The sequence below is a fragment of the Salmo salar genome, chromosome ssa05, assembly GCF_905237065.1.
Source record: "Salmo salar chromosome ssa05, Ssal_v3.1, whole genome shotgun sequence".
NCBI lineage: Eukaryota > Metazoa > Chordata > Actinopteri > Salmoniformes > Salmonidae > Salmo > Salmo salar.
The window spans coordinates 10,385,381-10,408,836 of NC_059446.1; the positions used below are offsets into that span (position 1 = coordinate 10,385,381).

The 23,456-nt window shown below is 46.3% G+C and overlaps 1 protein-coding gene across 4 annotated transcripts in view; it reads left to right on the forward strand.

Annotated features, from left to right (window-relative positions):
• sh3rf2 (SH3 domain containing ring finger 2) overlaps positions 1-23,163 on the forward strand; it is a 48,954-nt gene extending 25,791 nt beyond the window's left edge. For 2 of the 4 annotated variants that reach the window (XM_014198672.2, XM_014198670.2), the window contains 6 exons: positions 15,253-15,377; positions 15,759-15,929; positions 16,180-16,466; positions 16,719-17,179; positions 17,664-17,953; positions 22,537-23,163. In XM_014198672.2, the coding sequence (XP_014054147.2) occupies positions 15,253-15,377; positions 15,759-15,929; positions 16,180-16,466; positions 16,719-17,179; positions 17,664-17,953; positions 22,537-22,717 (1,515 nt within the window). In that variant the 3' untranslated portion in view covers positions 22,718-23,163. The remainder of the gene's footprint in view (positions 1-15,252; positions 15,378-15,758; positions 15,930-16,179; positions 16,467-16,718; positions 17,180-17,663; positions 17,954-22,536) is intronic. The other 2 variants (XM_014198675.2, XM_014198673.2) reach the window with 2 other exon arrangements.
• Positions 23,164-23,456: the final 293 nt, after the last annotated feature.

The window sequence follows — 23,456 nt, forward strand, 5'->3', positions numbered from 1 at the left end:
GATGCTAATAGCCTGGGTCTGGAACACCCTGCCGGGCTGTGTTTCTAGAGGTGTGATGCTAATAGCCTGGGTCTGGGACACCCTGCCAGGCTGTGTTTCTAGAGGTGTGATGCTAATAGCCTGGGTCTGGGACACCCTGCCAGGCTGTGTTTCTAGAGGTGTGATGCTAATAGCCTGGGTCTGGAACAGCCTGCCAGGCTGTGTTTCTAGAGGTGTGATGCTAATAGCCTTGGTCTGGAACAGCCTGCCGGGCTGTGTTTCTAGAGGTGTGATGCTAATAGCCTGGGTCTGGAACACCCTGCCGGGCTGTGTTTCTAGAGGTGTGATGCTAATAGCCTGGGTCTGGGACACCCTGCCAGGCTGTGTTTCTAGAGGTGTGATGCTAATAGCCTGGGTCTGGAACACCCTGCCGGGCTGTGTTTCTAGAGGTGTGATGCTAATAGCCTGGGTCTGGAACACCCTACCAGGCTGTGTTTCTAGAGGTGTGATGCTAATAGCCTGGGTCTGGAACACCCTGCCGGGCTGTGTTTCTAGAGGTGTGATGCTAATAGCCTGGGTCTGGGACACCCTGCCAGGCTGTGTTTCTAGAGGTGTGATGCTAATAGCCTGGGTCTGGAACACCCTGCCGGGCTGTGTTTCTAGAGGTGTGATGCTAATAGCCTGGGTCTGGAACACCCTGCCGGGCTGTGTTTCTAGAGGTGTGATGCTAATAGCCTGGGTCTGGAACACCCTGCCGGGCTGTGTTTCTAGAGGTGTGATGCTAATAGCCTGGGTCTGGAATACCCTGCCGGGCTGTGTTTCTAGAGGTGTGATGCTAATAGCCTGGGTCTGGAACACCACAATATAGTGTTTACAGAGTGACTATAAAGTGAACCACAAACCATTACAACAGGAGAGGAGGAGGAAAGGGATTAGAGGGAGGAGGAGGAGGGTAGTGTGAGGTTGAAGGTAGGAGTGAGATGCTTAAGAAATAACCACAAAAACAGGAGGGGAGGAGAGCAGGAATGAGAATATACTGAGATTCACTGCTAGTTTTGTCTTCGGACTGAAGAAAAACGAACCAAAAAGCTAAACATCATAAGATATTTAAAATGCAGTGGTTATCAGAGAACTTCTCAATTGATAATACATTATTTTTACTCTCAGGTTGTTGTTTCTTGGATCTTTCTGTCTCTATTTCTGTCTTTCTCGCTCTGTCTATCGCTGTCTCTCTCTCATTATTAGAATGCTGCACAACACAGCACTTGAAACAACAGGCTTTGAGTCTGAAGTGATGTTGTTGACATCCTGGTTAGAACAGCCAGTTACTAGAGTCTGAAGTGATGTTGTTGACATCCTGGTTAGAACAGCCAGTTACTAGAGTCTGAAGGGATGTTGTTGACATCCTGGTCAGAACAGCCAGTTACTAGAGTCTGAAGTGATGTTGTTGACATCCTGGTCAGAACAACCAGTTACTAGAGTCTGAAGTGATGTTGTTGACATCCTGGTCAGAACAGCCAGTTACTAGAGTCTGAAGTGATGTTGTTGACATCCTGGTTAGAACAGCCAGTTACTAGAGTCTGAAGTGATGTTGTTGACATCCTGGTTAGAACAGCCAGTTACTAGAGTCTGAAGTGATGTTGTTGACATCCTGGTTAGAACAGCCAGTTACTAGAGTCTGAAGTGATGTTGTTGACATCCTGGTTAGAACAGCCAGTTACTAGAGTCTGAAGTGATGTTGTTGACATCCTGGTTAGAACAGCCAGTTCCTAGAGTCTGAAGTGATGTTGTTGACATCCTGGTCAGAACAACCAGTTACTAGAGTCTGAAGTGATGTTGTTGACATCCTGGTCAGAACAGCCAGTTACTAGAGTCTGAAGGGATGTTGTTGACATCCTGGTCAGAACAGCCAGTTACTAGAGTCTGAAGTGATGTTGTTGACATCCTGGTTAGAACAACCAGTTACTAGAGTCTGAAGGGATGTTGTTGACATCCTGGTCAGAACAGCCAGTTACTAGAGTCTGAAGGGATGTTGTTGACATCCTGGTTAGAACAGCCAGTTACTAGAGTCTGAAGTGATGTTGTTGACATCCTGGTCAGAACAGCCAGTTACTAGAGTCTGAAGGGATGTTGTTGACATCCTGGTCAGAACAGCCAGTTACTAGAGTCTGAAGTGATGTTGTTGACATCCTGGTTAGAACAACCAGTTACTAGAGTCTGAAGTGATGTTGTTGACATCCTGGTCAGAACAACCAGTTACTAGAGTCTGAAGTGATGTTGTTGACATCCTGGTCAGAACAGCCAGTTACTAGAGTCTGAAGTGATGTTGTTGACATCCTGGTCAGAACAGCCAGTTACTAGAGTCTGAAGTGATGTTGTTGACATCCTGGTCAGAACAGCCAGTTACTAGAGTCTGAAGTGATGTTGTTGACATCCTGGTCAGAACAGCCAGTTACTAGAGTCTGAAGTGATGTTGTTGACATCCTGGTCAGAACAACCAGTTACTAGAGTCTGAAGTGATGTTGTTGACATCCTGGTTAGAACAGCCAGTTACTAGAGTCTGAAGTGATGTTGTTGACATCCTGGTCAGAACAACCAGTTACTAGAGTCTGAAGTGATGTTGTTGACATCCTGGTTAGAACAACCAGTTACTAGAGTCTGAAGTGATGTTGTTGACATCCTGGTCAGAACAGCCAGTTCCTAGAGTCTGAAGTGATGTTGTTGACATCCTGGTCAGAACAACCAGTTACTAGAGTCTGAAGTGATGTTGTTGACATCCTGGTCAGAACACCCAGTTACTAGAGTCTGAAGTGATGTTGTTGACATCCTGGTCAGAACAGCCAGTTACTAGAGTCTGAAGTGATGTTGTTGACATCCTGGTCAGAACAACCAGTTACTAGAGTCTGAAGTGATGTTGTTGACATCCTGGTCAGAACAGCCAGTTACTAGAGTCTGAAGGGATGTTGTTGACATCCTGGTTAGAACAGCCAGTTACTAGAGTCTGAAGGGATGTTGTTGACATCCTGGTTAGAACAGCCAGTTACTAGAGTCTGAAGTGATGTTGTTGACATCCTGGTTAGAACAACCAGTTACTAGAGTCTGAAGTGATGTTGTTGACATCCTGGTTAGAACAGCCAGTTACTAGAGTCTGAAGTGATGTTGTTGACATCCTGGTTAGAACAGCCAGTTCCTAGAGTCTGAAGGGATGTTGTTGACATCCTGGTCAGAACAGCCAGTTCCTAGAGTCTGAAGGGATGTTGTTGACATCCTGGTCAGAACAGCCAGTTCCTAGAGTCTGAAGTGATGTTGTTGACATCCTGGTCAGAACAGCCAGTTCCTAGAGTCTGAAGGGATGTTGTTGACATCCTGGTTAGAACAGCCAGTTACTAGAGTCTGAAGTGATGTTGTTGACATCCTGGTCAGAACAGCCAGTTACTAGAGTCTGAAGTGATGTTGTTGACATCCTGGTCAGAACAGCCAGTTCCTAGAGTCTGAAGGGATGTTGTTGACATCCTGGTCAGAACAACCAGTTACTAGAGTCTGAAGTGATGTTGTTGACATCCTGGTCAGAACAGCCAGTTACTAGAGTCTGAAGTGATGTTGTTGACATCCTGGTCAGAACAACCAGTTACTAGAGTCTGAAGTGATGTTGTTGACATCCTGGTCAGAACAGCCAGTTACTAGAGTCTGAAGTGATGTTGTTGACATCCTGGTCAGAACAGCCAGTTACTAGGGTCTGAAGTGATGTTGTTGACATCCTGGTCAGAACAACCAGTTACTAGAGTCTGAAGTGATGTTGTTGACATCCTGGTCAGAACAACCAGTTACTAGAGTCTGAAGTGATGTTGTTGACATCCTGGTCAGAACAGCCAGTTACTAGAGTCTGAAGTGATGTTGTTGACATCCTGGTTAGAACAGCCAGTTACTAGAGTCTGAAGTGATGTTGTTGACATCCTGGTCAGAACAACCAGTTCCTAGAGTCTGAAGTGATGTTGTTGACATCCTGGTCAGAACAACCAGTTACTAGAGTCTGAAGTGATGTTGTTGACATCCTGGTCAGAACAACCAGTTACTAGAGTCTGAAGGGATGTTGTTGACATCCTGGTCAGAACAACCAGTTACTAGAGTCTGAAGTGATGTTGTTGACATCCTGGTCAGAACAGCCAGTTACTAGAGTCTGAAGTGATGTTGTTGACATCCTGGTCAGAACAGCCAGTTCCTAGAGTCTGAAGTGATGTTGTTGACATCCTGGTCAGAACAGCCAGTTACTAGAGTCTGAAGTGATGTTGTTGACATCCTGGTCAGAACAGCCAGTTACTAGAGTCTGAAGTGATGTTGTTGACATCCTGGTTAGAACAGCCAGTTACTAGAGTCTGAAGTGATGTTGTTGACATCCTGGTTAGAACAACCAGTTACTAGAGTCTGAAGTGATGTTGTTGACATCCTGGTCAGAACAGCCAGTTACTAGAGTCTGAAGTGATGTTGTTGACATCCTGGTCAGAACAACCAGTTACTAGAGTCTGAAGGGATGTTGTTGACATCCTGGTCAGAACAGCCAGTTACTAGAGTCTGAAGTGATGTTGTTGACATCCTGGTTAGAACAGCCAGTTACTAGAGTCTGAAGGGATGTTGTTGACATCCTGGTCAGAACAGCCAGTTCCTAGAGTCTGAAGTGATGTTGTTGACATCCTGGTTAGAACAGCCAGTTACTAGAGTCTGAAGGGATGTTGTTGACATCCTGGTCAGAACAACCAGTTACTAGAGTCTGGTGCTGTAACTGGCAGTGTTCTGTTCTCTATCTCTCCCACGACAGAAACCATGAGGCATTATTTGTGTGCAGCCCAAATGGCATCCTAATCCCTGTTTGGTACACTACTTTTGACCAGGGCCTGCATAGGGTTCTGGTCAAAAGTAGTGCACTATGTGGAGATTATATAGGGTACCATTTGTTAGCATCCATTGACTAATTGTCAACCTTTCAAGTGTTTCTAAAGAAGAGCCTAAATGGATAGCTCTATCTGCTGTCTACCAAATCCCCTGGATGGTGGAATGCCCGGTAATGAACTGTCACCCTTCCAGAATCCTCTTAAACAATAGCAGCATATCTCCAGGACATGCCATGAGTTGCTAACTTGGTCTCACCTTACTTCTGCCTCATAGTATTGCTTTTTACATTGCAAAGTGCATGCCACGCACAACTTTTGATCAGAACCGTGTGTGTGTGTGTGTGTGTGTGTGTGTGTGTGTGTGTGTGTGTGTGTGTGTGAGTGACACAGGCTGTTTTCACAATAACTAGAGAGAGAGAGTTGTTACCCCTCAAACCCCCGGAGGATAACATTAGTGCTTTAATAATGTTGTCTAGCACCATGTATTAAGTAGTTCCATGCCTGATTGTTGAACGGTATCACCGGAATGCCAACACACCCACTCTGAGATTACCGTAGACTCCTAGGCAACGCAATGAGAACATTACTGTTGTTAATAGAATAACGTGAGTGATGCACACATAGATACGACGCCTCTGCAAATGAGTCACCGTCTATTTTCAGTGGCTTGGTTAGGTAATGAAGGGTCATTATCCTGAAGGCTGTGGTCTGACCCGTTGGGAGACGCACTTCAGGTTGTCAGTACTGACTCACAGATACACCTCAGAGTAGAGACACACTAAACCTCCATCAGTACTGACTCACAGATACACCTCAGAGTAGAGACACACTAAACTCCATCAGTACTGACTCAGACACACCTCAGAGTAGAGACACACTAAACCTCCATCAGTACTGACTCAGACACACCTCAGAGTAGAGCCACACTAAACCTCCATCAGTACTGACTCACAGACACACCTCAGAGTAGAGCCACACTAAACCTCCATCAGTACTGACTCACAGATACACCTCAGAGTAGAGCCACACTAAACCTCCATCAGTACTGACTCACAGACACACCTCAGAGTAGAGCCACACTAAACCTCCATCAGTACTGACTCACAGATACACCTCAGAGTAGAGCCACACTAAACCTCCATCAGTACTGACTCAGACACACCTCAGAGTAGAGCCACACTAAACCTCCATCAGTACTGACTCACAGACACACCTCAGAGTAGAGCCACACTAAACCTCCATCAGTACTGACTCACAGACACACCTCAGAGTAGAGCCACACTAAACCTCCATCAGTACTGACTCACAGACACACCTCAGAGTAGAGCCACACTAAACCTCCATCAGTACTGACTCACAGACACACCTCAGAGTAGAGCCACACTAAACCTCCATCAGTACTGACTCACAGACACACCTCAGAGTAGAGCCACACTAAACCTCCATCAGTACTGACTCACAGACACACCTCAGAGTAGAGCCACACTAAACCTCCATCAGTACTGACTCACAGACACACCTCAGAGTAGAGCCACACTAAACCTCCATCAGTACTGACTCACAGACACACCTCAGAGTAGAGCCACACTAAACCTCCATCAGTACTGACTCACAGACACACCTCAGAGTAGAGCCACACTAAACCTCCATCAGTACTGACTCACAGACACACCTCAGAGTAGAGCCACACTAAACCTCCATCAGTACTGACTCACAGACACACCTCAGAGTAGAGCCACACTAAACCTCCATCAGTACTGACTCACAGACACACCTCAGAGTAGAGCCACACTAAACCTCCATCAGTACTGACTCAGACACACCTCAGAGTAGAGCCACACTAAACCTCCATCAGTACTGACTCAGACACACCTCAGAGTAGAGCCACACTAAACCTCCATCAGTACTGACTCAGACACACCTCAGAGTAGAGCCACACTAAACCTCCATCAGTACTGACTCAGACACACCTCAGAGTAGAGCCACACTAAACCTCCATCAGTACTGACTCACAGACACACCTCAGAGTAGAGCCACACTAAACCTCCATCAGTACTGACTCACAGACACACCTCAGAGTAGAGCCACACTAAACCTCCATCAGTACTGACTCACAGACACACCTCAGAGTAGAGCCACACTAAACCTCCATCAGTACTGACTCACAGACACACCTCAGAGTAGAGCCACACTAAACCTCCATCAGTACTGACTACAGACACACCTCAGAGTAGAGCCACACTAAACCTCCATCAGTACTGACTCAGACACACCTCAGAGTAGAGCCACACTAAACCTCCATCAGTACTGACTCAGACACACCTCAGAGTAGAGCCACACTAAACCTCCATCAGTACTGACTCACAGACACACCTCAGAGTAGAGCCACACTAAACCTCCATCAGTACTGACTCACAGACACACCTCAGAGTAGAGCCACACTAAACCTCCATCAGTACTGACTCACAGACACACCTCAGAGTAGAGCCACACTAAACCTCCATCAGTACTGACTCACAGACACACCTCAGAGTAGAGCCACACTAAACCTCCATCAGTACTGACTACAGACACACCTCAGAGTAGAGCCACACTAAACCTCCATCAGTACTGACTCAGACACACCTCAGAGTAGAGCCACACTAAACCTCCATCAGTACTGACTCAGACACACCTCAGAGTAGAGCCACACTAAACCTCCATCAGTACTGACTCAGACACACCTCAGAGTAGAGCCACACTAAACCTCCATCAGTACTGACTCAGACACACCTCAGAGTAGAGCCACACTAAACCTCCATCAGTACTGACTCACAGACACACCTCAGAGTAGAGCCACACTAAACCTCCATCAGTACTGACTCAGACACACCTCAGAGTAGAGCCACACTAAACCTCCATCAGTACTGACTCACAGACACACCTCAGAGTAGAGCCACACTAAACCTCCATCAGTACTGACTCACAGACACACCTCAGAGTAGAGCCACACTAAACCTCCATCAGTACTGACTCACAGACACACCTCAGAGTAGAGCCACACTAAACCTCCACCAGTACTGACTCACAGACACACCTCAGAGTAGAGCCACACTAAACCTCCATCAGTACTGACTCAGACACACCTCAGAGTAGAGCCACACTAAACCTCCATCAGTACTGACTCACAGACACACCTCAGAGTAGAGCCACACTAAACCTCCATCAGTACTGACTCAGACACACCTCAGAGTAGAGCCACACTAAACCTCCATCAGTACTGACTCACAGACACACCTCAGAGTAGAGACACACTAAACCTCCATCAGTACTGACTCAGACACACCTCAGAGTAGAGCCACACTAAACCTCCATCAGTACTGACTCAGACACACCTCAGAGTAGAGCCACACTAAACCTCCATCAGTACTGACTCACAGACACACCTCAGAGTAGAGCCACACTAAACCTCCATCAGTACTGACTCAGACACACCTCAGAGTAGAGCCACACTAAACCTCCATCAGTACTGACTCAGACACACCTCAGAGTAGAGCCACACTAAACCTCCATCAGTACTGACTCAGACACACCTCAGAGTAGAGCCACACTAAACCTCCATCAGTACTGACTCACAGACACACCTCAGAGTAGAGCCACACTAAACCTCCATCAGTACTGACTCAGACACACCTCAGAGTAGAGCCACACTAAACCTCCATCAGTACTGACTCACAGACACACCTCAGAGTAGAGCCACACTAAACCTCCATCAGTACTGACTCAGACACACCTCAGAGTAGAGCCACACTAAACCTCCATCAGTACTGACTCAGACACACCTCAGAGTAGAGCCACACTAAACCTCCATCAGTACTGACTACAGACACACCTCAGAGTAGAGCCACACTAAACCTCCATCAGTACTGACTCACAGACACACCTCAGAGTAGAGCCACACTAAACCTCCATCAGTACTGACTCACAGACACACCTCAGAGTAGAGCCACACTAAACCTCCATCAGTACTGACTCACAGACACACCTCAGAGTAGAGCCACACTAAACCTCCATCAGTACTGACTCAGACACACCTCAGAGTAGAGCCACACTAAACCTCCATCAGTACTGACTCACAGACACACCTCAGAGTAGAGCCACACTAAACCTCCATCAGTACTGACTCACAGACACACCTCAGAGTAGAGCCACACTAAACCTCCATCAGTACTGACTCACAGACACACCTCAGAGTAGAGCCACACTAAACCTCCATCAGTACTGACTCACAGACACACCTCAGAGTAGAGCCACACTAAACCTCCATCAGTACTGACTCACAGACACACCTCAGAGTAGAGCCACACTAAACCTCCATCAGTACTGACACACAGACACACCTCAGAGTAGAGCCACACTAAACCTCCATCAGTACTGACTCACAGACACACCTCAGAGTAGAGCCACACTAAACCTCCATCAGTACTGACTCACAGACACACCTCAGAGTAGAGCCACACTAAACCTCCATCAGTACTGACTCACAGACACACCTCAGAGTAGAGACACACTAAACCTCCATCAGTACTGACTCACAGACACACCTCAGAGTAGAGACACACTAAACCTCCATCAGTACTGACTCAGACACACCTCAGAGTAGAGCCACACTAAACCTCCATCAGTACTGACTCACAGACACACCTCAGAGTGGAGACACACTAAACCTCCATCAGTACTGACTCACAGACACACCTCAGAGTAGAGCCACTCTAAACCTCCATCAGTACTGACTCACAGACACACCTCAGAGTAGAGCCACACTAAACCTCCATCAGTACTGACTCACAGACACACCTCAGAGTAGAGCCACACTAAACCTCCATCAGTACTGACTCACAGACACACCTCAGAGTAGAGCCACACTAAACCTCCATCAGTACTGACTCACAGACACACCTCAGAGTAGAGCCACACTAAACCTCCATCAGTACTGACTCACAGACACACCTCAGAGTAGAGCCACACTAAACCTCCATCAGTACTGACTCAGACACACCTCAGAGTAGAGCCACACTAAACCTCCATCAGTACTGACTCAGACACACCTCAGAGTAGAGCCACACTAAACCTCCATCAGTACTGACTCACAGACACACCTCAGAGTAGAGCCACACTAAACCTCCATCAGTACTGACTCACAGACACACCTCAGAGTAGAGCCACACTAAACCTCCATCAGTACTGACTCACAGACACACCTCAGAGTAGAGCCACACTAAACCTCCATCAGTACTGACTCACAGACACACCTCAGAGTAGAGCCACACTAAACCTCCATCAGTACTGACTCAGACACACCTCAGAGTAGAGCCACACTAAACCTCCATCAGTACTGACTCACAGACACACCTCAGAGTAGAGCCACACTAAACCTCCATCAGTACTGACTCCCAGACACACCTCAGAGTAGAGCCACACTAAACCTCCATCAGTACTGACTCAGACACACCTCAGAGTAGAGACACACTAAACCTCCATCAGTACTGACTCAGACACACCTCAGAGTAGAGCCACACTAAACCTCCATCAGTACTGACTCACAGACACACCTCAGAGTAGAGCCACACTAAACCTCCATCAGTACTGACTCACAGACACACCTCAGAGTAGAGCCACACTAAACCTCCATCAGTACTGACTCACAGACACACCTCAGAGTAGAGCCACACTAAACCTCCATCAGTACTGACTCACAGACACACCTCAGAGTAGAGCCACACTAAACCTCCATCAGTACTGACTCACAGACACACCTCAGAGTAGAGCCACACTAAACCTCCATCAGTACTGACTCACAGACACACCTCAGAGTAGAGCCACACTAAACCTCCATCAGTACTGACTCACAGACACACCTCAGAGTAGAGCCACACTAAACCTCCATCAGTACTGACTACAGACACACCTCAGAGTAGAGCCACACTAAACCTCCATCAGTACTGACTCACAGACACACCTCAGAGTAGAGCCACACTAAACCTCCATCAGTACTGACTCACAGACACACCTCAGAGTAGAGCCACACTAAACCTCCATCAGTACTGACTCACAGACACACCTCAGAGTAGAGCCACACTAAACCTCCATCAGTACTGACTCAGACACACCTCAGAGTAGAGCCACACTAAACCTCCATCAGTACTGACTCACAGACACACCTCAGAGTAGAGCCACACTAAACCTCCATCAGTACTGACTCACAGACACACCTCAGAGTAGAGCCACACTAAACCTCCATCAGTACTGACTCACAGACACACCTCAGAGTAGAGCCACACTAAACCTCCATCAGTACTGACTACAGACACACCTCAGAGTAGAGCCACACTAAACCTCCATCAGTACTGACTCACAGATACACCTGAGTAGAGCCACACTAAACCTCCATCAGTACTGACTCACAGACACACCTCAGAGTAGAGCCACACTAAACCTCCATCAGTACTGACTCACAGACACACCTCAGAGTAGAGCCACACTAAACCTCCATCAGTACTGACTCACAGACACACCTCAGAGTAGAGACACACTAAACCTCCATCAGTACTGACTCACAGACACACCTCAGAGTAGAGCCACACTAAACCTCCATCAGTACTGACTCACAGACACACCTCAGAGTAGAGACACACTAAACCTCCATCAGTACTGACTCACAGACACACCTCAGAGTAGAGACACACTAAACCTCCATCAGTACTGACTCACAGACACACCTCAGAGTAGAGACACACTAAACCTCCATCAGTACTGACTCACAGACACACCTCAGAGTAGAGACACACTAAACCTCCATCAGTACTGACTCAGACACACCTCAGAGTAGAGCCACACTAAACCTCCATCAGTACTGACTCACAGACACACCTCAGAGTAGAGCCACACTAAACCTCCATCAGTACTGACTCAGACACACCTCAGAGTAGAGCCACACTAAACCTCCATCAGTACTGACTCAGACACACCTCAGAGTAGAGCCACACTAAACCTCCATCAGTACTGACTCACAGACACACCTCAGAGTAGAGCCACACTAAACCTCCATCAGTACTGACTCACAGACACACCTCAGAGTAGAGCCACACTAAACCTCCATCAGTACTGACTCACAGACACACCTCAGAGTAGAGCCACACTAAACCTCCATCAGTACTGACTCACAGACACACCTCAGAGTAGAGACACACTAAACCTCCATCAGTACTGACTCACAGACACACCTCAGAGTAGAGCCACACTAAACCTCCATCAGTACTGACTCACAGACACACCTCAGAGTAGAGCCACACTAAACCTCCATCAGTACTGACTCCAGACACACCTCAGAGTAGAGCCACACTAAACCTCCATCAGTACTGACTCACAGACACACCTCAGAGTAGAGCCACACTAAACCTCCATCAGTACTGACTCAGACACACCTCAGAGTAGAGCCACACTAAACCTCCATCAGTACTGACTCAGACACACCTCAGAGTAGAGCCACACTAAACCTCCATCAGTACTGACTCAGACACACCTCAGAGTAGAGCCACACTAAACCTCCATCAGTACTGACTCACAGACACACCTCAGAGTAGAGCCACACTAAACCTCCATCAGTACTGACTCAGACACACCTCAGAGTAGAGCCACACTAAACCTCCATCAGTACTGACTCACAGACACACCTCAGAGTAGAGCCACACTAAACCTCCATCAGTACTGACTCAGACACACCTCAGAGTAGAGCCACACTAAACCTCCATCAGTACTGACTCAGACACACCTCAGAGTAGAGCCACACTAAACCTCCATCAGTACTGACTCACAGACACACCTCAGAGTAGAGCCACACTAAACCTCCTTCAGTACTGACTCACAGACTAGTTCTAGTGAAGTAGAGATTTGTAGTTAAAAGGTCCGTTCTGTAGCGTGGTAGGCAGACTAGGCACACTGTGTCTTGTTCTGAGTTCCTCATTACTGCGTTTCATAGGAAATGAATGTATATTTATAGTGAAGAGACTAGTTAAGGGCAGAAAGGAGCTCTGCTGGCTAAGAGCATCAGCATTGTTTGCTGTTCCCATCATGAAATATCAATTACTGTGGCTTTTACCGAACACTGAGCATGAGGCCCAAATGGCTCCCTATATAGTGCACTACTTTTGACAAGTAGTGCATTATATAGGGAATAAGGTACCATTTGGGCCGCAAGCCAGCTACTTCATCACCTGGTATCTACAGTATGGGGTAAATCCCCTTTTTCTATTTGAACCAAACCTTCCATACATATTTGCCCATTTGTAGAAGTGCTGAAAAGTGACTTTATTTTGGACCTGAATGCCAAAACATTCCAGAGGTAAAGGTGCTGAAAGTTGACCCATTTTGCGTACCACACCATGAGACGGCCATGTCGTCATCACTGGAAAAGATAAATGGTTATGATGGATATAATTTAAAAGCTTACAAACAGGTTGGATGTAATGGCATTTATTTATCTAGAAGTACAGATGTTACATGGTTGACTTTCCCCCAGAATTCAACCACCCCTGGGCATTTCCACAGGACATGCTGAAAAGTACCAAGGTCCCCAGAACTCACATAATGGTGATGGATTAATACCATGTGATGTCTTTTTTAAGTGTTTTTTTTTAATTCATTAATTGGTGATTGGCGTTTCTAGATGATCCAAATATCTTTTTCTGTACCGTCTCCCAATTTATTTGTCTGTCAGAAAGTGTAAAATCTTTTTCCAATAAAGTGGATAGAGTTCATGGTTTTTGTGCTGCTACAATGAATCGACTATAGATGTCAGAAACAACTCCTTTTGAGTGGCGTCTGTCCATTAGGCATTTGACCAATGGGTGTACTGCTAGCTCTGCTCCCCAGGGGACCCCATAGGCTGGCGTGGGTAAACAGAGTTGAAGGTGAATCTGGGACATTACAACACTGGTGGATTTCCTGGAAACGGTGGAGTCCATTCACATTGAGTATGTCTTTGAAAGTAATAATACCCAGCCTTCCCTGTGGCTCAGTTGGTAGAGCATGGTGTTTGCAACGCCAGCATGGTGTGTGCAACGCCAGGGTTGTGGGTTCGATTCCCACGGGGGCCAGTACAAAAAAAAATGAAAAAATAAATGCATGAAATGAAATGTATGCATTCACTACTGTAAGTCGCTCTGGATAAGAGCGTCTGCTAAATGACTAAAATGTAATGTAAATGTTAGACCAAGAATCTGATATAAATAGTTTCTTACACGCGGAGAATTCTTTATTACGCCATATTGGAAAGTATGAATTAAGATCTAGATCTCATGCTTCTCTGTAGCTTTCCACACGTTTACTGAGTATGCTATAATGGTCCAAATAATAATGCACGTTTTTAAGAGTCAATTCAGAAACTAATAAATATTGTAATCGAATTGGAGAAACTATTGACTCTCCTATAGCACGCCAAGGAATAGAAGCCTGGGTTCAACCAGGGCTTCAGGAAATTCATGTGGAATGATAGGTGTTAAAATGTTAGGTTTGGAACTGCAAGTCCACCTAATGCTTTTGTTCTCTGTTACTGTTGCACATTTAATCTGTGGTCTCGTTCTCCCACAAATGAACTTGTTTATGACAGAGTCCCGTTTAGACCAGTAGTCTGTAGGAGGAGGCAGTGGTAATTGAGATTTTGAATAATTGAGAGTCTTTTTATATATTTTTTAAATCTTTTGAAAAAGTCACTTTCTGACCACTTCATCCAAGGCTAAACGTATGGATGTTTTGTTTAAAGGGAAAGGGAAAGGGGGATACCTAGGCAGTTGTACAACTGAATGCCTTCAACTCAAATGTGTCTTCCGTATTTAACCCAACCCCCCCATCACATCCACGTCTTCGGCGCCCGGGGAACAGTGGGTTAACTGCCTTGCTCAGGGGCAGAACGACAGATTTTTACCTTGTCAGCTCGGGATTCGATCCAGCAACCTTTTGGTTACTGGCCCAGCGCTCTAAGGATGTTGTCAGAGTGATTGAATTCAAATGGATTTCCCATTTTAGCTTAATTCATATCCTTATTTTAAATCAAACAGGTTTAAGTCCATATATCTTCCTGTTTCTTTCTCTCCCACATTATCTCTTTCTAGCATTTCTGCTTTGTCTGCTTTATTTCTCATTGATACCACATAAATGTCCTTTCACATTTAACATGAGAATATCTTATTCTTACTCGGTCTTTAACAGGTCAGTTTACGCGATATCTTCGCCGACTTTACTGTTTGATATCTTGGTCTTCCTCTCTATATAGGGTGAGAGGAAGAACACTCTATGGCAGTATACATATTTACATCCTGGTCTTCCTCCTCCTCCTCCTCTCTGTCTATAGGGCGTGAGGAAGATGAGTAGTGGTGAAGCTCCTCCCACCATCACCATGGCTCTGATCAACCCCCAGTCCGCCTCCGTCTCCTCGGACACCAAACAGTCCTCCACTCAGCAGCTCTCCATCAGTGTGTGAGTAACATGGTAGTAACATAGTAATAGCTTTGTAGTAACATATGAGTAACAGCCTCCGCTGACACCAATGTGTGCTCTACACAGCAGAGAAACATTGGAGTAACGTAGTAGTAACGTAGTAGTAACTCAGGAGTAATACAGTAGTAACATGGTAGTAACAACCTCCGCTGACACCAAGCAGTCCGCCACCTAGGAACTCCATCAGCGTTGTGAGTAACACTGGAGTAACACTGCAGTAACATCAGCCGATGTCACAAAGTGCTGTACAGAAACCCAGCCTAAAACCCCAAACAGCAACCAGTGCAGATGTAGAAGCACGTGATGATATAGAATTTGTCATCTTTGTGAGATTGTGGTAACATGTAATCTGTTGTTCAGGTGTGCTGCTCTGTACTCCTACAAGCCCTGTCGTTCTGAGGAACTGGAGCTGAGGAAGGGGGAGATGGTGGGGGTGTATGGGAAGTTTAAGGAGGGCTGGCTCCGAGGCCTCTCTCTACGGACGGGCAAAGTGGGCATCCTGCCCGGCAACTACGTCACACCTGTCCTCAGGTAAGTGGGAGAGCTATTTCTACCGGTTTCATTAGGCGGACCGTGAGAAACAAGTGACAATTGTTTTTGGGGTTATAATGTTGTGTTTTTATATAATCATTGAGAGGATCAGCCTTACTGTTAGACGATGTATGTGTCATCATTGACCACTTTCCTACAGTGGTTCCATCTTTTTGACTTTCATTTGTGTCATGGACACCTCATTTATTGATTTTGACAGCAATATCTATCTATTTCCTGTCTGCCACAGAACCTCTGCCAGGCTCTTGGAGTCCAAGGCAGTGACGGCAGGCCCTGGTACAGTCCCTGGAAGAAGAACCTCCTCGTCCTCCAAAACGCCAGCGGTGGTTCTAGCTCTCCACAGGGTCAACTCAGATGAAACTAGTTACTCTACTGGACAACGGGTTCCGCAGCAGTCCACCTCCGTGGCCACGCAGCTTGTGACGTCATCAGGCGGCGCCACCAGAAAGTCCCGGCACGGGGTGGGCTCGGAGGGATGGGACACAGTGAGGAGAGTCTTCCATCGTTCACACAGAGGTGAGAGTGGCGGAAGTTCGTAACTCTACAAAGTTCCATTTTCAATGGTTGGATGGCTCCAAAGTTGGTTATTATCCTAACATTATGCATTATTTAACAGTCAGAGATAGTAAACCTGTAAAGACTTCTCTGTTCTAGTTTGTATATGTCTGATAATCACAAAATGGAACCCAGAACAGTGCAGTGGAAATTAGATTGATTTGACAAGGATCCATTTTGAGTGATTTCAAAGCCTTTTTAATGTTCCCTCAGGCTCATCTCAGCGGGGAAACCACTACCCCCACACCACCATCTCTTCCAGCTCAGCCCTTCAATCCCAGACCCAGACCCACAGTCAGAGCTCATCCCAGAACTCATCCCAGCGCTGTAACCACTACCCCCACACTACCAGCGCCACCTCAGGCCTTCAACCCCATTCTCAGTCCCATTCTCACAGCCAGAACTTTAGCCATATTCAGGCCCCTGGCTACTCCCCTGCTCTGCTCAGGAAGAAACAACACATGAGCATCCTGCCCAATCACAACAGATCTCTGGCTTGGATGTCTGAGGGACCCGCGCCCTCTAGTGGTGGTTTTATGAAGGACAGGGACACTGCTGCTAGAGAGACGTTTGATAGGCAGGTGTTGGAGACAAGGCAAGCAGCATCGAATGGTCAGCAGTCCATCAACTCCATCCTCGTGAAACCAGACGCCCTCAAGAACAACACAGAGAAGGTAACACACCTGCCGTCTAGGTATTATTAAGTAGTGGCGCAGCGGTCTAAGGCACTGCATCTCAGTACTTGAGGCGTCACTATGGACACCCTGGTTCGATTCCAGGCTGTATCACAACTGGCCATGATTGGGAGTCCCATAGGGCAGCGCACAGTTGGCCCAGCGTCGTCTGGGTTTGGCCGGTGTAGACCATCATTGTAAATAAGAATTTGTTCTTAGCTGGCTTGCCTAGTTAAATAAAGGTTAAATTAAAAAAACATACAAAATAAATGTAAAAGTAGTTTTGAGGGAGAGTTGACTGGCTTCATGTCTACTTTGACTTCTAATTCAGATTGTCTTTATTGTGAAATTCTCTCTTACCATGAACTCTTTCACGTAGCAAATGCTGACTGCCACTGTCTGCTATATCCAGCATCAATCATCTTTATTCCTATTCCACTACTGTATCATAATGCCAACATTGTTTGTGTGTTGTATCCCTCAGCCCACCAAGTCAGTGCGGTTCCTGACCCAGCCTGATTCCCCTCCACCACGGCCCAGGACCACCTCCCTGCCCTCGGGTAGCCAGCCTCCCTCCAGTGCTCACCCTGGTCCCCCTCCCCTGGAGGTCTGGGCTCCATCACTCACACTGGGGCGAGATGGGCCTGGGATCATACTGAAAGAAGGCAAGGCTCCTGTTCTTAGGAAAGGTCTGGAGACAAACCCCTCAGATGTTCTGACTTCCAATCAGAAACCAGCACCATCAGCGTCAATACTGTCCAGCAGCCCTAGCAGGTACAGTGAGTTTCATTCAAATTACAGTACACATCAACTCTACAGGAAAGGGAGATAGATATACCAATGTTGACATTGTAATGGTTATGGGGGCAGCTGTGATCTGTGATGAGAGTAACAAGCACCTCCTCTTTCACAAACTGACCTGCTTAGTGTCTTATTTCAGGAAGTAGGATTTCTGTATTCTGAATGTGATGGTGGTCCTCTGTTGCTCGCTTGCATCACCAAGGGTCGTTAGTTCCTCCTGTACTCCTGTTCACCCATAACTGCATGGTCAACCACGACTCCAACATCATCATTAAGTTTGCTGACGACACAACAGAGGTAGGCCTGATCACCGACAGATGAGACAGCCTATAGGGAGGAGGTCAGAGACCTGGCAGTGTGGTGTCAGGATAACAACCTCTCCCTCAACGTGGTCAAGACAAAGGAGGTGATCGTGGACTAGAGGAAAAGGAGGGCCGAGCACAGCCCTATTCTCATCGACTGGGCTGTAGTGGAGCAGGTTGGGAGCTTCAAGTTCCCTGGTGTCCACATCACCAACTAACTATCATGGTACAAACACACCAAGACAGTCATGAAGATGGCACGACAACGCCTTTTCACCCTCAGGAGACTGAAAAGATTTGGCATTGGTCCTCAAAAAGTTATACAGCTGCACCATCGAGAGCATCCTGACTAGTTGCATTACCGCCTGGTATGGCAACTGCCCAGCCTCCGACCGCAAGGCACTACAGAGGGTAGTGCGTATGGCCCAGTACATCACTGGGGCCAAGCTTCCTGCCATCCAGGGCCTTTATTTACATTTACATTTACATTTTAGTCATTTAGCAGACGCTCTTATCCAGAGCGACTTACAGTAGTGAATGCATACATTTCATTTCATACATTTTTTGTTCCCGTACTGGTCCCCCGTGGGAATCGAACCCACAACCCTGGCATTGCAAACACCATGCTCTACCAACTGAGCCACAATGACAACAAGCTCAGTCCGATGATGCTGTGACACACCGCCCCAGACCATGACGGACCCTCCACCTCCAAATCGATCCCGCTCCAGAGTACAGGCCTCGGTGTAACGCTCATTCCTTTGGCGATAAACGCAAATCCGACCATCACCCCTGGTGAGACAAAACCGCGAATCGTCAGTGAAGAGCACTTTTTGCCAGTCCTGTCTGGTCCAGTGATGGTGGGTATGTGCTCATAGGCGACGTTGTTGCCAGTGATGTCTGGTGAGGACCTGCCTTACATCAGGATAACAAGCCCTCAGTCCAGCCTCTCTCAGCCTATTGCGGACAGTCTGAGCACTGATGGAGGGAGTGTGCGTTCCTGGTGTAACTCGGGAAATTGTTGTTGCAATCCTGTACCTGTCCCGCAGGTGTGATTTCCGAATGTTCCGATCCTGTGCAGGTGTTGTTACACGTGGTCTGCCATTGCGAGGACGATCAGCTGTCCGTCCTGTCTCCCTGTAGCGTTGTCTTAGGCGTCTCACAGTACGGACATTGGCATTTTTTGCCCTGGCCACATCTGCAGTCCTCATGCCTCCTTGCAGCATGCCTAAGGCCTGAGCATCTTTCTTTAGGTGCTTTTCAGAGTCAGTAGAAAGGCCTCTTTAGTGTCCTAAGTTTTCATAACTGTGACCTCAATTGCCTACCGTCTGTAAGCTGTTAGTGTCTTAACAACCGTTCCACAGGTGCATGTTCAATAATTGTTTATGGTTCATTGAACAAGCATGGGAAACAGTGTTTAAACCCTTTACAATGAAGATCTGTGAAGTTATTTGGATTTTTACAAATAATCTTTGAAAGAAGGGTCCTGAAAAAGGGCACTTTTCTTTTTTTGCTGAGTTTATATGTATAGGAAGTGGCGGCAAGATAGTCTTAAGAGAAGGCTAGAGTGAGGGCAGAATGCCCCACTGACAATTGTTGGCATTTATAAAGAGAAGTGTCTACGTGGTCAGAAAACCACTGGAACCTTTGAAGATACATATGGTAAATACCGAAGAAGTGTCTCCGTGTGTCTGCAGCCATTACTAATAGCACGTGGTGTTATTTTATATGTATAGGATGTTGCGTCAAAAGAACCGTTGAAGATACATATGGCATAAGATGTAACGATAGTCTACGTGGTCTGAGAACCACTGATAATAGCACGAAGTGTTACTGTAGGCATTTTAAGTCGTTGAAGTTGCACATGAGTGGTGTGGATGTCTGTAGGCATTCACGTTGATCTGTAACATTATATAGGGAATTTGTGTATGTGAGAGATATGAAAGGAGAACATACTATTGCCGAATATGCTGTTAAATAGAACAACTAGTGTAAATATCTAAACCCCTGAAAGAATAGAACACTAGTCTAAAGGAGGAATTGGTGAAGTATACTGGGTTACTAGAGATTTGATAAAGTAACAATGGAGAAAAATAATAAACAACTTGCACACCTACACATAGGAGTACGTAAGTGGTGCAAAAAGTATTCTGAGAAATGTTCAGAGTGGTCCCTCCATGGATCATTTGATAAAGAAAAGGTTAAAGCATTGTATGACTGTCTAAAGGGTCTGGGAAATAGAGTCTCAGACAAAGATTGGCGTATATCCACTTTTGGTAAAGGTACAGGACTTGACTTACCCCTAACCAATAAAACTATAAATAGAACCAATGAATTAATGTTGAACATGATTCTGTTAACTAAATTTAAGGCTACAATTTATTGTACTCCCAATGGAGTTTTCATTGATATCCCAAATTATAACGCTCTAAACCAATTTGTGAGTAGGCAAAATGGAAACTGCCTGTTTCCCTGTCTGTGCTGTCTCAGGTGCCAGACGTATTATGGACAGAGTGCGCCATCTACAGGGGACTGATATAGTCTCGATATAGTCTCGAGAGCTACCTCCAAAGTTTCTCTTCCCTTCTGAATTGGCCGATGTATTTTATAAATTCAGCGCATTACATGTTAATCTTAAAATAGACTTTTAATAAGTTTCAATACAAGGTCACACATATGTTGTGATGTGCTGCAAAGCAACTCTTCATAGCTATTGGATGTCTGTAATAATGCTAAAATTCTCTACCTCTGCCACACACCTGCAAATGTGCATGCACACACTCCTCTCAACTCTACCAGAGGCTACTTCAACCGAATCACATAAAAAGTATCAAATGTACAGAGCCAGTTGCAGGGCTGCATTTAGTGGTTTAGGATTTCAAGGCTAAAAATGTTAGGCAGGAATTATACAAACCTAGGCTGTGTATATGAATATCAAACGCGTGGCTGAATTATGCTGGCTAATGTGGGGGGACTGGCTGGTGAAGGCCTCTGTATGGTATGTGGCTAGGGAGTCCTGCCCTGCTATGCACCAGTCACACCTTAGCCCCAGGATGGGAGGGGGTGAAGGGCCTCCCCTTGGCACAGTGAGGGCCAGGGACGTTTACTCAGCTGGGTCTGCAGACTGGTGTGTGTGGCACTGCAGCCGCGCACACACACACACACACACTAGATGGCACCCACCCAAACCCCTTGTTTATTTTAGTAACAGGCTGTGGCAGTGAAGTTATTTTACTATAGTATTCGGTAACAACTACTACAATTATGTCCCTTTCAAGTTCAACTCCTGGGCCAATGTGTAATTCTCGCTTTCACGGGTCCGGGAAAAAAATAAATAAAATAAATAAATAAATATATATATAATAATATCACATTCCTGCTACATGACAGGTAAACTAACCAACAACCTCCCCTTCAAAACAAACCAACCGTCATAGACTCAGGTATTAGGCCAGATAGGTGGGCAAAACTTCACGTTAAGCGCCACTAACCCAACTTTCATTACGAGCTAGCTTCTTATCATTTCGCTTATAAAAACAAGCCAAGTCAATAATTACAGCTTAGAAACACGCTAAACTACATAGAACTAAACTGTAAAAAAATGTCAACTGTCTTCCTTCAGGAAGCCAGCAGAAATGTCTGACAAGCTGCCTCATCCCCCCCCCTTCCCTCTGTGGTTTGCAAAGTGTGCGAGGATAGAAATGTCTAATCGTCGTCTGCAATGTGGGTGGCATTCCCCTCGACCCCGTGAACACTGCGGCTACACAAACGCCGACGAAGCTCCGACAGGCGCGGCTCTGTTTTCTGTCCTCTTGCACAGCCTCAACCCCTCAGAAAACCAGTAAAACAAAGAAATCCCGTCCCTGGTCTGCACGGTGCACTCTGTCCAGCGAGCATATATCAGCCCTTCATAGTCAGGCTCTACAAGTCCAGCGCACTCCTACTTTCCTCTTTTTCACCCTGACCCAAGAACATGATTTGTTTTGAGTCCGGTGGCTGGAGGAAAGGTGAGGAGGGTGTGGGGGCAGGTTTATACTAGCTTTATACTAGCTTTTATAGCTTCACTTTTACACCTGTTGTATTCAGCATTTCACTGTAAGGTTCTACACCTGTTGTATTCGGCTCATGTGACAAATAACATTGACGTAAAATGTATACATGCATGACTGTAAGTCTCTTTGAATAAAGGCATCTGCTAAATGGCATCTATTATGTTATGTTAGATGGAAAATCTCTTTCTCTATCGTCCCTCAGACACAGAGTAGGGACGTCATACCAGGCCCAGACGGAGTCAGAGATGAGCCTGATGCAGGGTGAGCCTGTCCTGCTCCACAGACATCGGCCCGACGGACGGGTTCTGCTCACCCAGGAGAGCAGTGGCCACACGGGCCTCTTCCATAGCAGTGTTCTACAGTTCTTAGACCGGTTCAGTTGACTGCCTGAAGTGTTTAGTTGTTATTATTATATGTGTGTTTTTCACATATAAATAGAATGACTAGCATGGGAAAGCTCCCTAGACCGCGACAATTTGATAGTACACTCAATATGGCCGCTGGCCCACCCAGGTACAATCAATTTGGCCGCCAGCCTACCCCATCATGTAATGTTGACTTGAAAACCAATGTCCATTCTAGCTATTCTATTTCTATGGATCTCCATGTGTTGACACTGCCAAATGAGATGCCCAAACTGTGGAAGTGTGTGTGTGTGTGTGTTTTATCTGTGTGTTGAAAATAATATATTATACTGCCATATAATGACTATATATAAAGTATGTGGACACCCCTTCACATTTTGTGGATTTGGCTGTTTCAGCCACACCTGTTGGTGACCGGTGTATAAAATTGAGCACACAGCCATGCAATCTCCATAGACACAAATTGGCAGTAGAATAGCCTTACTGAAGAGCTCAGTGAAATGTATATTTGGTACATGGATGCCACCTTTCCAACAAGTCAGTTTGTCAAATTTCTGCCCTGCTAGAGCTTCCCCGGTCGACTGTAAGTGCTGTTATTGTGAAGTGGAAATGTCTAGGAGCAACAACGGCTCAGCCGCAAAGTGGTAGGCCACAGAAGTTCACAGAACGGGACCGCTGAGTGCTGAAGCGTGTAAAAATTGTCTGTCCTCGGTTACAACACTCTCTACCGAGTTCCAAACTGCCTCTGGAAGCAACG